Raw genomic sequence first — 15,281 nt, 5'->3', positions numbered from 1 at the left:
CCTGCCTAGTAAGGTAGGCGAGGAATGGTTCTGTCCACAGAGCAATGACGGCCATTATTACCTGGGCTGAAAGTGTTATTTCATTGGCAGAGCCTCCAATTATGTCAGAGTGTTCGGTGTCGGGCAGTGCGGTTGGGTCCGGGCTGTTATTGCCGGGTTCCCCTTCCCATACTACGAATGGCTTGAACAGCCTTTCCAGGAAGATGTTGGGGGGGACTACATCGCGTTTTGCGCCGATGCGTGCCAGGACATCTGCCACCTGATTATTTTCCCGGGCTATATGGTGAAATTCAAGCCCTTCGAACCGAGCTGACATTTTTAGGACGGCGTTGCGATAAGCTGACATTTTTGGATCCTTGGCATCAAAGTCTCCATTTATTTGGGATATTGCGAGGTTCGAGTCCCCGCGCACCTCTAGGCGTTGAATGCCCATGGATACTGCCATCTGGAGACCATGTAAAACGGCCTCGTATTCGGCTGCATTGTTGGAGTCTGTGTACATTATTTGGAGTATGTATTGAACTGTGTCTCCTGTGGGGGACATCAAAACGACGCCAGCCCCTAGACCGGCCAACATTTTGGAGCCGTCGAAGTGCATGACCCAATTTGAATATGTGTCGTACTCTTTAGGGAGTTCGGCCTCCGTCCATTCTGCGACGAAGTCGGCCAAAACTTGCGACTTGATAGCTCGCCGTGGCTTGTAAGTTATGTCGAATGGGAGGAACTCAATGGCCCATTTTGCAATCCGGCCCGTCGCGTCACGGTTGTTTATAATATCGTTAAGTGGCACTTCCGAGGCTACTGTTATTGAACACTCTTGAAAGTAGTGTCGCAGCTTCCGGGATGCCATAAATACCGCGTACGCAATCTTTTGATAATGCGGGTACCGTGACTTGCACGGAGTAAGGACAGTGGACACATAGTAGACCGGCTTTTGAAGGGGGAATTTGTGTCTGTCCGTTTCTCTCGTTCGACGACGAGCACTGCGCTTACGACCTGATGGGTTGCTGCAATGTATAACAGCATTGGTTCGCCAATGTTTGGCGCGGCCAGGACTGGGTTTGTTGCCAGGATGGCTTTTATTTCGTCGAGTCCGGCCGTGGCTGCATCCGTCCACTCGAAGTGTTCGGTGCACCGAAGGAGGCGGTAAAGGGGTAGGGCCTTTTCTCCTAAGCGGGAGATAAAGCGGCTTAGAGCTGCCACGCATCCGGTTAATTTGTGTATTTGTTTGAGGTCCTTCAGGATATCCAATTGTGACAGAGCTCGAATCTTGGCTGGATTTGCTTCAATTCCTCTACCGGATACAATGAAGCCCAAGAGCTTTCCAGCTGGAATGCCGAAAACGCATTTTTCCGGGTTGAGCTTGAGGTCATATTTTTTAGTAAGAAAATTGTTGAACTAGTTTATTTAGGTATATGAGATTTGAACTAGTTCAATAATTAATATAACTAGTTTATTTAGGTATATGAGATTTGAACTAGTTCAATAATTAATATAACTAGTTTATTTTTAGTAAGAAAATTTAGGTATCTGAGATTTGATGATCTAATTAAAATATTATTTGTTAATGAGTTTTTCTGTTTATTTAATTTTTTATATATTTTGAGTTTATATAAATGTTAGATTAATGTCGAATGTTAGATGAATTAGATAGAAAAATTAAATGTATAGTAATGCCAATTGTTAGAGATGAATATAGTTAGATATATTAATGTCAAATGTTAGATGAATATATATTTAGCTAGATATTAATTAATGTTAGATAGTAATAGGTGTTTAATGTTTCACCTATATGAACATAGGAAATGTCATCTGACGACGAAAAAGATTTCATTATGTGCGAACACTGTGAAGACCAGCGCGGCCTGTGCGACAGAAATTTCCTTGTTGATGGTAGGCGCTTCAGCATCAAGCTGGATGAGACATTCGAAGTTGATACAGTAAGTCACTTTGTCAATTATTATTTGAATGCAAAACGTATGCTTCATTTGCTTCAACTTATAATTTTAAGTTTTCACTATTCTACTAGCGCATCCCCTGTCATGCAAGAATTTTTGTCTTGGATAAGATAGGTTTTAGTGCTATAGATGATATGGAGGTAAAGAGAGTTTACTTGAAGACGGAGCATGGGTATACTTTCAACGTCAAATTATATAATGGAGACACATACGCCCATTTTGAATGCAAAACTTGGCAAGCACTATGCAAAGCTTATGCATTTGAGCCTGATATGGTTATCACCTTTGATATTCGTCCGGAAGATGATATTGAAGGTAATATAGACATCTGGGTCAATGTGCAAACGCCTCCAGTTCTACCATTATGTGAGTTTTTCTCAACCATGCATGCATATGTTTATGTCTTTGATACAGTTTATTCAAAAATAGTTGACAACTAATTTGTATTGTCAGCTTATTTCGGTTCAAGCAAACATGTCCGGCGCTTGGTAGACAGGACCTACTATTGCCCCGGGGCTCAACTAAACTGCGAGGAGATAAGTCATTATGTTTCATGGCTTGAGGATCTTAATACTGTCAAGACAAATTTTTTTCCTGAACTTAGAAATGTTAGTACTCAAAACGTGCGACCAATGGTGATCGTATTGAACTACGGTCACATCTATAATCGAAAGATGATAAGATTTTAACTATTTGTCCTTAATTAGTGCATCTTTTGCATACATTATTTTTGAAGCTAAACTTTCATTGCTTAGTATATTAATTACTATACGATGTTCTTCAACAGGGACTTCCGATGACAGTTGTGCCTCAGTGGATCGAGACTAAAGGTGACATGTCAATAGTTAGCTTACGGCCAAGATATCCTACATTGCACATGAGTGCATTCAGGATTTCTGAAAGCGAAGAATGCTTAATAGTGAAAGATTGGAGCAAAATTGTTAACGATCGCAGAGAAGTACTAGGGGGCAGCAAGGAGAAGCGCAACCCAAGATTAGGAGACAGATTCATCTGCATGCTCCAGTATGATGAATCAGGAGAGCTATACATGCTCTATGCTATTCTACCTGAGAGGGAGCATCAGGAGTAGCTACTAGTTCATGCTCTTAATTAATTAGTACTTGTCTCATGTCCGTGTCCTGAACTTCGATGTTGGTGATCATTATGTTGAACTCCATGATATCTTTGCTTCTGCTACAAAGTGAATGTTTCCTCTTTAAGCTAGCCAGTGTTGGTGATGATTAGATAGCTAGCGGTAATGACTATGATGATTAAATAGTGGTAATTAGACGACTACGATGATTTTTAGCTAGCTAGAGTTTATTTATTTATTAATATGCGATGATGATGATGATGATGACGACTACAACTCATTATAATGTAAAACAATCCTAAATTAAATTGATAACACAAATTTAATTGAAAAATACAAAATAAAACAAAAACCCACAAACATTTAGTACCGGTTGGTGTTACCAACTGGTACTAAAGGGCTCCCGGCCCCCGGAGCTGGCTCATGCCACGTGGTTTCCCTTTAGCACCGGTTCGTGTTGAACCGGTACTAAAGGGGGGGGGCTTTAGTGCCCACACTTTAGTGCCGGTTACTAAACCGGCACTAAAGGGCCTTACGAACCGGTGCTATTTCCCGGTTCTGCACTAGTGATTAGGCTCCGAGGAGCCAAGTATGACAAACATGGGTCTCATGACCCAACATACAGAGCATACAAGTATCAACCAGAAGCATAAACATGTCTGAGTGCAGACAACTACAAATGAAAAAGGCTGAGAAGCCTGACTATCTACAAGACCCTCCCAAGGGTACAAGATCGTAGCTGAGGTAACAAGCTAAACATCGAAGTCCATGCGGAACTACTAGTGAGACTGGAGTCTCTCTACAAAACATAAAATAAGAAAACGTGAGTACAAATGTACCCAGCAAGACTTACATCAGAACTAACTACATATGCATCGGTATCAACAAAGGGGTGGTGGAGTTTGACAGCAGCAAGCCAGCTTTGACTCGGTGGCTATCCTGAACTACGACTGCAATTAACTCTTTGAGGTGGTGCACACGAGTCCACATATTCACCATACCAATACACCACTATGGATCCGCTCCCGTCTACCTACGAGAACGCCATCCATAGCAATCACGCTTATCTTGCGAGTTTTAGAGTATCCACTTCAAGTTATCTATGAACTGTACAGGCAACCCAGAAGTCCTTTACCGCGGACACGGCTATTCGAATAGATGATGTTAACCCTGCAGGGGTGTACTTCTTCACACATGCTCTCACCACTTATCGCCGTTTACACGACATGTACTCGGCAACCTTCAAGCGGAAGCCCGACGAGGGTGTCGGCCATGGCCTGACTAACCACACAAATCCCTAGTCTGGGCTTATCGCCTATTCAGGTTCCATCTGAAGGGAGTCCGGCCGAGGTTTCCACTTACGGCCCCGAAAGTTGTGTGCAGGGTTCCCAAGACACCAAACGGGCGACCTGGTACACCGTGCCACGTGCCTACCGCCTCACAGCCCACCCCTCGGGTGAGTGCTGCGCACGGCCTCCAGCATACTACGAACACCAGAAACTACTTGCAACTCCTGGACAGATGACAGGGGCAGTTAATAAGTCGAGAGGGTCCATTGGTTTCGGGCCCAACACGTGGTAGTAGCTATTCATGGATCACAAACACAGAACTCAGTTCCTGAGGACGGCTTCAATGAGACAACCCACCATGTACTCCTACATGGCCTCTCACCGATACCTCTACCAAATCATGTTCACACACTTAGCTCTCAATAGTAGGACATGTTCACACATTCCAGTTCATCCCCGATGAATCAGCCCTTACTCAACTCTAAGCAGTAGCAGGCATGACAAACAAGCATGTATGAGTAGGCACATCAGGGCTCAAACAACTCCTACTCATGCTAGTGGGTTTCATCTATTTGTTGTGGCAATGACAGGTCATGCAGAGGAGAGGGGTTCAACTACCGCAGCATGTAACAGTTGAATCGTTGTTGTCCTAATGCAGTAAAAGAGAGCAGGAGCGAGAGAGTGGGATTGTATCGAGATGAACAAGGGGGGTGGGGTTGCTTGCCTGGCACTTCTGAAGATAGTATAGCTCTTCATCGGTGTCATCGATCACGTCGTCAGAAACATCGTCGACTAAGAGGGAACAACCACAGGCAAACACGAAAGGAACCACAATCAATGCAATGCACATTCATATGAATGATATGTCATATTAAGGTACTGAATTGACCTAGTGCAACAGTTAGTCATAATCATTTATTCCATAATCAAACCTATAGCAAAACCTATAGCAAATTCCAACTCCAAAACTAATTACCATTTATTCCATAATCATGAATTGTCCTATTTAGTGAGGTTAACTTGTTCAAACATGCATGAAAATTCCGTATTCAGATTCTTTGAATTTTTCTAATAATTTTTCATATATAAACTATATCATTTGGAGTTACGGTTTATTTTCTATGATTTTTAGAAGTTTAAACAATTTTTTGGATTTTATAATTTATTTCTGAAATATAAAATCGCCAGAAAATGATTATGAGGTCAGCATGATGTAAGCCTGGCGTCAGCAGGTCAACTGGGCTGGTCTGGGTCAAACCTGACCAGTGGGGCACACTGGTAAGTGACTCAGGGCTGGTTTGGGTGGATGACGGGTGGGACCGGTCAACGTTGACTTGGTCAAAATCAAAGCTGACATGTGGGGTCTGTTAGGATTAAACCACGTCTAGGTGTGATGACCAGCGTGTGTGTGTATGGTGCATGCTGCAGGCTAGGAAATTAGTTAGTTTGCATGGATAAGCTAGCTAGAGGTGTGGCTGCGTGCTGAGTCATGCATGCATGGGCTGTTGAGAGCAGCCGAGTCCTTCGCGTGATATCGTTGTGAGGGGTGGCCGGGCCAAGCGGATCACACCGTGCCAGAGTGTGTGTGCGTGCCGGGGCATAAAAGACCCCCTGTATTGCTGATTGCAGTGTGGTATGTGCCACCAAGCGTCGGTATGAGCAGCCATGTAGCCACTGTAAGGAAGAAAAGGATTGGGGCGTTCGTGCGCCCGTGGCGGCGTTCGTGCACTGGCCGGAAAATCTTTTGTCCACTGTTCTTTTTCTTCCACCTCCGTTCGAGTGAGAGAAGAGATAGCTAGAGGGTTGCGGTTCCGGCAATTGGTATCATGAACTGGTTCATCTTGGGTGGCGTTCTCCTTGTCGGAGGCGTGCCGGCGGTGGCGGAGTTCGCCGGCGGCTGCGCGATGCTCCGGGCCATGTGTCGGTCTATGGAGGTGCGCGGCGTGGCGAGGAGGCCGCGGGGGGCTGCAGCGGCACAGTGGGGTGGCCGCGGAGGACCTGCGTGGTGGCGGCTTCAACGACACACAGCGGCATGGAGGCATGGAGGTGTTGCGCTGCGGTTGAGGCCGTAGCGGTGCAGGGCAATAGGCCGTGGCGGCGAGCCGGGCGCGACTGGTGTGTGTTATGGGTGCGCACTGGACGCGTCGGGCGCGTCAGGACCGCTGGCGCGCCTACGAGCGTGCGGTTGACGTTGGGAGGAGGCGTATGTCGCTGTTGTGCTCGAGTCCGTGCTCGAGTTCGGCTACATCCTTCCGGCGTTTGTCGCTGGTGGCTGCCATGGCGGACGCGGAGGCGGCGCGCGATGAGCGTCTGGTGCGGTCGGGCTCGTCGGGCGGGTTGGGGATGTGCGGGACGCATTGGTGCGGTCGGGCTCGTCGGGCGCGTCAAGTGCGCGCGGGACGTGCGGGACGCAGAGGGACACCAAGCGTGTGTCGCCGGCGGAGAAGGAGCTCGGTGTATGTCGCTGGGTCATGACGGAGCACGGTGCGACCGAAGTCAGTGCGCCAGGTCGGGTCCGTGGCGGTGCGACCGGCGTCGGTGCGCCGGGTCGGGTCCGCCGGCTGGGTCACGGCTGTGGTGACCACAACGACGAGAGCTGCGATAACTCTGGCGATGGCAAGCCAAGTCATGGTTTAGGGGGAGTGTTAGGATTAAACCATGTCTAGGTGTGATGACCAGCGTGTGTGTGTGTATGGCGCATGCTGCAGGCTAGGAAATTAGTTAGTTTGCATGGATAAGCTAGCTAGAGGTGTGGCTGCGTGCTGAGTCATGCATGCATGGGCTGTTGAGAGCAACCGAGTCCTTCGTGTGATATCGTTGTGAGGGGTGGCCGGGCCGAGCGGATCACACCGTGCCAGAGTGTGTGTGTGTGTGTGCCGGGGCATAAAAGACCCCCTGTATTGCTGATTGCGGTGTGGTATGTGCCACCGAGCGTCGGTATGAGCCATGTGTAGCCATGTAGCTACTGTAAGGAAGAAAAGGATTGGGGCGTTCGTGCGCCGGCCGGAAAATCTTTTGTTCACTGTTCTTTTTCTTCCACCTTCGTTCGAGTGAGAGAAGAGGTAGCTAGAGGGTTGCGGTTCCAACAGGGTCCGCAAGATTAGCACTAATCTAAACAGGAATTAAACTAACCTAAACAGGCACAAGGGCCCACATAGCAGTGGCTCTGGGGTGTTCAGTGGAGTCATTAGTACTAACTAAACCGGAATTAGGCCGGCGGCTCGTCGCCGGTGAAGCCAGAGACGGCGGAGCGCGTCGGGTTTGCTCCTCCGGCGACCAAACGAGTGGCAGAGGGGCTCTGCGTGAAGCTGGTGCTCATCCGCATCCAACGGAGCAAGCAGCAGCGGTTGTGGTGCGTCGTACTCGCCGGAGACGAGCTCGTGGCGGTGGCCGAAGCTCGGGTGAGCTCGGGTGGCGGCTATAGGGCACGTGGGGAAGATCTGGTGGTGGCTACGGGCTCCTGGAGAGGCAAGGGGAACGATGACGCATGCGGGAGCGGCTGGTTCGGGCTCTGGCCACGTCGACCTCATGGCCGGCGGCGAGAAGCTTGCGGCCATGGTGGGAGAGGCAGCTAGGGCACGGAAACGGAGGGGATGAGCAAGGGGAAGGAGCAGGAGCTCACAGGGATGCGACAGGGTAGGTCAGCGGCCTCGGGAACGCTCTGGACGAGGCGAATCGACGGATTCGATCTCCGGGCACCAGAGGTGAAGACGAAGACGCTCCGGCCGACTGGGCCTCTTCTGGTCGCATGTGTCAGGTGTGTTGCTCCACGGGGTCGGGGCGGAGCTCGAGGACGCGGAGAGGGAGCGAGGGAGTGGCTGCGGCCATGGTGGAGCTCGCCGATCACGGCGGCGCGGTTCGTTGAGGTGGGGAACAACAAGGGTGAGAGAACCAGAGGAGGGGGAAGAGCTCCAGGAAGAGAGAGGAAGAGCCAGACGGCTCCGGGCGGTGCTCGCGACGTCTCGCTGGCAGGAGGAGGCAGGCAGGCACCCTGGTGGCGTGGCGTGGCGTGCGTGCGTGCGCGCGTCGCCCACGCGCCTGGCCGACTGGCGCCAGGAGGACGACGGCACCTGGTGGGCTGGGCCTCTGCTACAGGAGCAGACCAGGTAAGCCAGGTGAGGTTTCTGCTCTGTTTTATTTTGTTCTGTTTTCTTTTTATTTATTTGCCACTGTTTGAAATCAAAATGACTTCAATTAGTGCCAAAGATTCCTCTAAATATTTTTATGTTGCACATTGGTCATTTCCAGATGCACATAAAATATTTCAGGGCTTTTGAAAATATATTTTTATATATTATGAATATAATTCCAAATGCAAAATACAGTAATGATTTAAATTCAGTGCCCAGAATATTCCACAAAAATGTTCACCATTTTTTGTTTGGACTCGAAGCCTTGCCAAAAATATCAAACATTAATGAAGGCATTTTGGGTTCATTGAATGCAATTTTTAGTTGAACCTAGTTGATTTAATTTTGGTGCTAGGGTTTGGATCAATCCCCATTTCAATTTCACATAACTTTAGACATGATGCATGGATGCAATGCCACTATCTGCAACCAAATTCTAGGGCTATGACAGCTTGCCCTGTTTATTGGGTTCTTCCTCTAAACCAAGTAAACAAACAAACTTCTTTATACATCTTTTAGGAATTGACGCGGTTGACATCGTTCTTCAGGGAAAAATATTGATGATCATTTCTGGTTGAATTCTGAGAAATCCTTGATTTCTTCTTGCCATACATATATCAGGTCAGCCTACCATATATCCTTTGTTGTAACAAAATATCCTGGACATGTGTGTTATTATCCACAATAGACTTGTATTGAGAACAAGAAATTCTTGTAGCTATCTTCTTTGCATTCAAAATCATAATTCATGGGAACCTGCTGTTGTTTAGAACATCCTTTCCTATTCAAGATTTTGTTAATACTGCTGTCATGTTGTTTCTTCATCAAGTGTTTCTTGAAAGTTCGACATAGTTTCTTTGAGAACTTGTATTGTTTATTTGAACAGATCATTGCCAGGTTTTCATGCGCATTTTTGGTCTCATATTTTGCACCCTTTGCCATTATGATGAATTTCCTTATAGCAGAAACAAAGTTGTGTTTTTCTAATTGAGTTTTTTGTGGTACAGGAAATCCTGATAATCATAATTAATTCAGCGATGGATGGAAAAAGTTCATGCTGAAAACTGATCTAGGATAAATATGAATGTGCTCGGTGCATTTCATTTCAACGGCACATGACACTGCATCTCTAGTGGAACTGTTATTTTGGTATTAGGTGTGGTGAATGTTTTTTTTTTTGAGCTAAGTGAGGATAGATTAAAGGGTTTTTATCATTTATGCCACTAATTGTGTCTCACTGCTCAGTTTTGCCACTAAAAATTACAAACGCTCAAAAATGCCATCGTTCCATGAGATGTTTTCTCAAAAATGCCATTAGATATCTGAAAATTGCCATCATTCCATTAGATGTTTGCTCAGAAATGCCATTAGACATTGTTATTGTCAGGTCAAACTCATTGACCATGTTATATGACAAAATACCCCTATACCCACATGTCAACTCTATCTATCTCACAATGATAAGTGTGGACCCCATTTGTTAGGAGTAAGCAAGCGAATAATTTTAGAGAAAATAAGAACGCTATTAGGATTAAGTGAGACCCATATTTTATTGTAGCGAGATTGAGGAAGAGCTGATATTCCAACAATTGACTACTTATATTTAGGAACGAAACATACGGATGTATATAGACATATTTTAGAGTGTAAATTCACTCATTTTGCTCCATATGTAGAAAAACTTATATTTAGGAACGGAGGGAGTACAAGTGAGCATGAATTGTGCCGCTGCGTATTAGAACTTATTAAAGCCTGATTCACATCATTGTGCTCAATAAAAGGAATGAGAAATATAAAGGTCAGTGGGGAGCTTCCCTCACTGTCATAATTCCTCAAAAAAAAGGAATGGAAGAACCCCCACTAGAAAAATATTGGAAGATCTCTGTAATTAAGACATTTTGGCCTCGATAAGAAAAACAAAAATAATGTCTAGCACTATTTTTTTTCCTTGTGCTTGCCCTCAATTCAATTTTCATGAAAGAAAAGATATTCAATCTCATACTTTTAACGCTAAAACATATGATTAAATGATCCAGAACATGTAGCGTTACTCCAATAGATATTCATCAGTACATCATCAAACTGTTCTGCCTGCACCGCGTCATTGACAAACAACATCTTTGATTTGAGCATCCGCAAAGTGTTCACCTTCAGTCACCAGATTACAGGTCTTCATATTGCAGACTTGCATTTCAATGAAGTTAGCTCAATGTTGTCCCATGCCATCCCTTTAAAAATAGAAATAAAAATAACTCAGATATATACACCATCTGAACATCTGAGTATATTGTTTGCGAACAGTATAAACAGATAAGATGAATTGTCACTTGAAAAGGGTAGTTTAAAAAAAGACAAACAAGAAAGACAAATGGCATTGCAGTGGAGTATATTGGTAAAGAAAATAGTTCTGCACTCAATATTAATGCAAATGCAATTGCATCATATATTTGACATGGATTCAGATGGTAATGTCATCGCCTAGCTTGACATAATATTCAGAACACCACATAGCCATGGCGTTGCGGTGTGGCCTCAATGAGCAGGCACAGCCTCTGGTAAGGACTACAACTGACATGCAGGGACTGGTAGCAAACATGCTGCAGCCAGGCATGGTGTGTGTGTGTGTTCAGGTGTAACAAGAGGCTGAACGCGGCGACAGGGCAGCATACTCGAGAAAAATTGGAGTCCTCACCACAGTCCAGCCGTACCAATGTCGGATTAGGCGTGAGAGAATGAAATGAGGCATGAGAGGATAGAGAAAACAATCAGAAGGGTTGTAGCCAGAATCAAGAGTAAGACAGTAACATGAGAAGGCCAGCAAAGCTAATACTACAGGGGTTTTAGCTAATGGCACTCCCGTGTAAAGAGAATGGCTCACTGGCCCAGTACTGGCAGAGCTTGAGCATAATTCAAGAGGGGGCCATTGAACCAAATTAATAGCATTTTCTTCGATGGATGGAAAAATTAAGGGGGGAGGGGGGCATGGGCCCTGTTGGTCTACACTAAGCTCCACCATGGCCAGCACTCAGACGATATAAAAGTATATGCCATGGTTTTTAAGGCGTCTGCGTTAGGACGCTTAGGCGCCCTGGCAGCGCCTTGGAAATCTGCCCGCTTTAGGCGCTTAGTCTGCCTTAGTGCTCAGGTGCCCGCTTAGGCGTCAGAGCAGGGGTAGAACGCCTTAGGACACTTTACTGCCTTAAAAACCATGGTATACGCTATCTCAAACAAAAGGATTCTAACAGAAACAGCCAGAGATGTGACCTGATTGACCCAAAGTAAACCAAAGAAATTTTGCCAACAGAGAAGTATGTGCTAATAAAGCTTCATAGACGCTTGTCCCCCCTACAGAAATTAGAGGACAATATAGTTTTATGCTTTACAACAGCAATCAAAATAATGTGGTTCCAAGAATTCACTTCAAAATAGCACCATGCTAGTGGCGACAGAAGGCTGCTGAAAGAATTACAGTCCCATTTGTACAGATAATGGACAATCCCATGTAAAGAGCAAAAGATCCAATAAGGAGAAATAGAGGACTCTAGACTCTTAAGGAAAACTTGATGGCAGAAGGACCAAAGCTTATACTCACTCATTTCGCTCTGTACGTAGTCCATATTGGAATCTCTAAAAAGGACTTATATTTACGAACGGAGGGAGTCCATATTGGAATCTCTACACAACTGAAGCAGCTACAACTCAAACACTGGAACAGCCCAACAGAAGATTCAAGGCAACAACATATTAAATGCTTCAATTAATCTATATATATATATATATATATATATAGAGAGAGAGAGAGAGAGGACATGCAACGGCAGAAGGCAGCAAAATAGAAACTTTGGGGCAGGAGTAAAGCAACAGAGAATAACATAGGGAAAACAACCCTGATTAGTAGGATGGTATGGGTCAGTCACTGTGCAGAGAGTTGACAATGAAAGAAGGGGACACTTCAAAGTGATTCATACAGGGAGCAGACAACATGCAGTAAGCTATAAAGCGTGCACCAAAGCCAAAGTTCTTTGAGAATCCTACACCGAATGCAACCGGGCAGCATGTCTATTGCACCATAGGTACGATGAATAAGGAAAAACACCAGTGTTTACCACTACAATATCCAACAGAAAGCTAAGCAAAGGCAACCATGTTATATAATACTCCCTCCATCCCAAATTACTTGTCTTAGATTTGTCCAATCAATCTAAGACAATTAATTTGGGACGGAGGTTGTATGTATGTAAGAATGTGCGTGAATGACATCAATTAAGAAAGAAGTTCTTTGAGAATCCTACATGGAATGAAAAACCAGGCAGCATGTCTATTGCACCATAGGTACGATAAGTAAGGAAAAACACCAGTGTTTACCAGTACCGTATCCAACAGAAAGCTAAGCAAAGGCAACCATGTTATATAATATGTAAGAACGTACGTGAAAGATGTCATTTGAATATTAAGGGAGCTTCTTGTAGCCAGTTACCTGTTCGCCTTTTGAAGGTATTTGGAGAAGACAGTTGAAAGTTGGGTGGTATTAGAGAACTTGTCTTCTACATTCACATCAGTACATGACTGCAGATCCGCATGGTTCATGTCAACCATGATCATCCACTCCTTGCCAGCAAATTCCTTCGCCCTCAGCAGGCAGCACAGAACACCCGGGTCATCCATGCTGATGACTGGGAACTCAGGAAGACGCCGAGGTAAGCCCAGACCTTGGTAACTAGGTTGTGCCCAGAGACAATCCAGGTTGATCTCACAATGCACCTCCCACTCGAAATTGGAGTTCAACGTCCAAATGGTGATTTTGTGGGTTAGCTGCTTCTGCCGCCGGTTGCTTCTCTTAGGAGCAATCCCTCGCCAGCCACTGTGGACTGTCTGATGAAAGTCATTGTCAATATGGACATAGCGCATCATGCCTTGGCTGATGGACACACTTCGGAACCTCCCTGGGAAGTACCTCGGGAACCGTGCGTCATCAGGGTATTTGATTCCTCCAGGAAAAGGCACGAAGTGGAGCACCTGGGAGTCCACATTTTTGGAGAAGTCGCATAGCACAACGCCGCTGAAGTAGTCCACCCAGCAAAGGAAACGGCCATCGAAAGCAAACACATCATCGGTAAACCAGAGGTCAGGGAGCTTATCAGCAAGCACCTCGGTGATGATTCTCCAATCGGTGGCGCCGGAGTTGAAGACACAGAGTTCAGCACTAGCGCCCTCTTTCTTGAGGTGGACATTGAGGTCGGCAACGATGTAGCAGTGCTCCGCTTTGAGCTGCAGAATGCCGGTGGTGAACTGATGAGCCAGGAACTGCTTTGTGCTGCGCCGAGGAAGCTGCTGCACCGGGGGGGGAGGAGCAGAGGCCGTGTAGACGAACAGATCTGGCGGAGCGTCGAAGTAGCGAATCCGGTCGGGGATCGAGATGTCGAAGAGGACAAGGTTCTTGTCGACTGCCCGGACGAAGGCAAGGAGTTCTTCTGAGCCTTGTCTCTCCGGCCAATGGAGGTTGAAGTAGGAGGACCCTGGAGGAGCTGCGAGGGTGAAGGAGACGAAGCAGGAGTGGCCGCTGTCAATCTTGACTGGAGCGGCGGTCTTGTTCTTGTTGACGGCCTCACCAGCAGCGTCTAGGTCGTCGTGGCACCGTTTGCGGAAGATGCGTTCCAGCATCACCCAATCGGGGAAGACGACGGTCTCCTCCTCCGGCTTTGGGGCGCCTCCGGTGGCCATGGCGATCGCGATCGGAAATAAAGCCGCCGCCGCCGCCCTAACCCTAACCCTAGTTTTTGGTGGAGGAACTAGTGGAGGGGGAGGAAGGAAGGGCGACAGACTCAATATTATACCGTCTCATTGGGCCACAGACGCTAGAAGGGCAATAAACTAGAAGGGGCGGCTCATTGGGCCAGGAACTCAGTCGCACGCACAAGCGAACGAAGCGGGCCGTTTCGTTGATGTCCCTTTTTTCTGAAAGAAGTCTATTTTTCACCTTCAAATGTAGCCTGAGGGACAAATACCCCCCTGAACTCAAATTTGGTATGATCTTAACCCCCAATTCCTTAAAACCGGGTAAATCTCCCCCTTAGGTGGTTTTGCATCAATTTTAGGCGGTTTTGGGGCCAGAAAGTGTGACATGGCATGATCAAAACTCTATCTGCTCGCCTCCTGATGCACGTCGTCTGCCACGCGACGGGCCGGCCGACTTCACCTTCTAGCAGGTTCCTTTAAACGGTATTTTTTAACCAAATTTCCAAATTTTTTTCTGTTTGCTTTTTTTGTTTCGGTTTCTTTTCTGATTCTGATTCAGTTTCATTTTTTTTCTTATATTTTTATTTTATCATTTTGTTTTTATTTTATATCCTTTGTTTTCAAAAAATGTTTAAAATTCCAAATTTTGGTAGTGATTTTAGAAAAAGTCAAGGTTTTTAAATTTTGTTCACAACTCAAACAAATTCGGCCTATATCACACAAATGTTCATTGTGTATTGAAATAATGTTCAACGTATATCACAAAAATGTTCAATGTGTAGTTAAAAATTGTTCAGAGTATATTACAAAAAAATTCAACATATATTAAAATTTTGTTCTGGGTATATCACAAAAATATTCACTGTGGAGTTCAAAATCGTTGTGCGTATATTATATGTATTTAAAAATTGTTTTGCATGTATTACAAAATGTTCGATGTATATTTTCAAAAAAATATTTTTTTAGGAATTTCAAAAATTTTGTTCATCTTTTCAATAATTGCTCAAGTTTCAAAAGTTTGTTCGAATTTCAAAATGTGTTCACATTTTTTCCAAAAAATGTTCATGGTTTTAAA

General features: G+C 45.5%; 1 protein-coding gene across 1 annotated transcript; it reads right to left on the bottom strand.

The window, feature by feature from the left end:
- Positions 1-10,339: 10,339 nt before the first annotated feature.
- LOC123105467 (uncharacterized) lies at positions 10,340-14,284 on the bottom strand. Its single transcript, XM_044527541.1, has 2 exons — positions 12,948-14,284; positions 10,340-10,698 (listed from the first exon to the last, which is right to left on the bottom strand). The coding sequence occupies exons 1-2, from the start codon at positions 14,189-14,191 to the stop codon at positions 10,677-10,679; spliced, it is 1,266 nt and encodes a 421-aa protein (XP_044383476.1). The 5' UTR covers positions 14,192-14,284; the 3' UTR covers positions 10,340-10,676.
- Between the last annotated feature and the right edge of the window lie 997 nt (positions 14,285-15,281).

This window comes from Triticum aestivum, chromosome 5A (genome assembly GCF_018294505.1).
Source record: "Triticum aestivum cultivar Chinese Spring chromosome 5A, IWGSC CS RefSeq v2.1, whole genome shotgun sequence".
Taxonomy (NCBI): Eukaryota; Viridiplantae; Streptophyta; class Magnoliopsida; order Poales; family Poaceae; genus Triticum; species Triticum aestivum.
Note: the sequence above shows the minus strand (reverse complement) of the source record. Positions and strands in the feature narration are given on the sequence as shown.

Coding starts and splice junctions, on each gene's coding strand:
- LOC123105467 (XM_044527541.1), bottom strand. CDS start 14,191: ATGGCCACCGGAGGCGCCCCAAAGCCGGAGGAGGAGACCGTCGTCTTC. Junction 10,699..12,947: donor TACCTTCAAAAGGCGAACAG/GTAACTGGCTAC, acceptor CTATTTTTAAAG/GGATGGCATGGGACAACATT.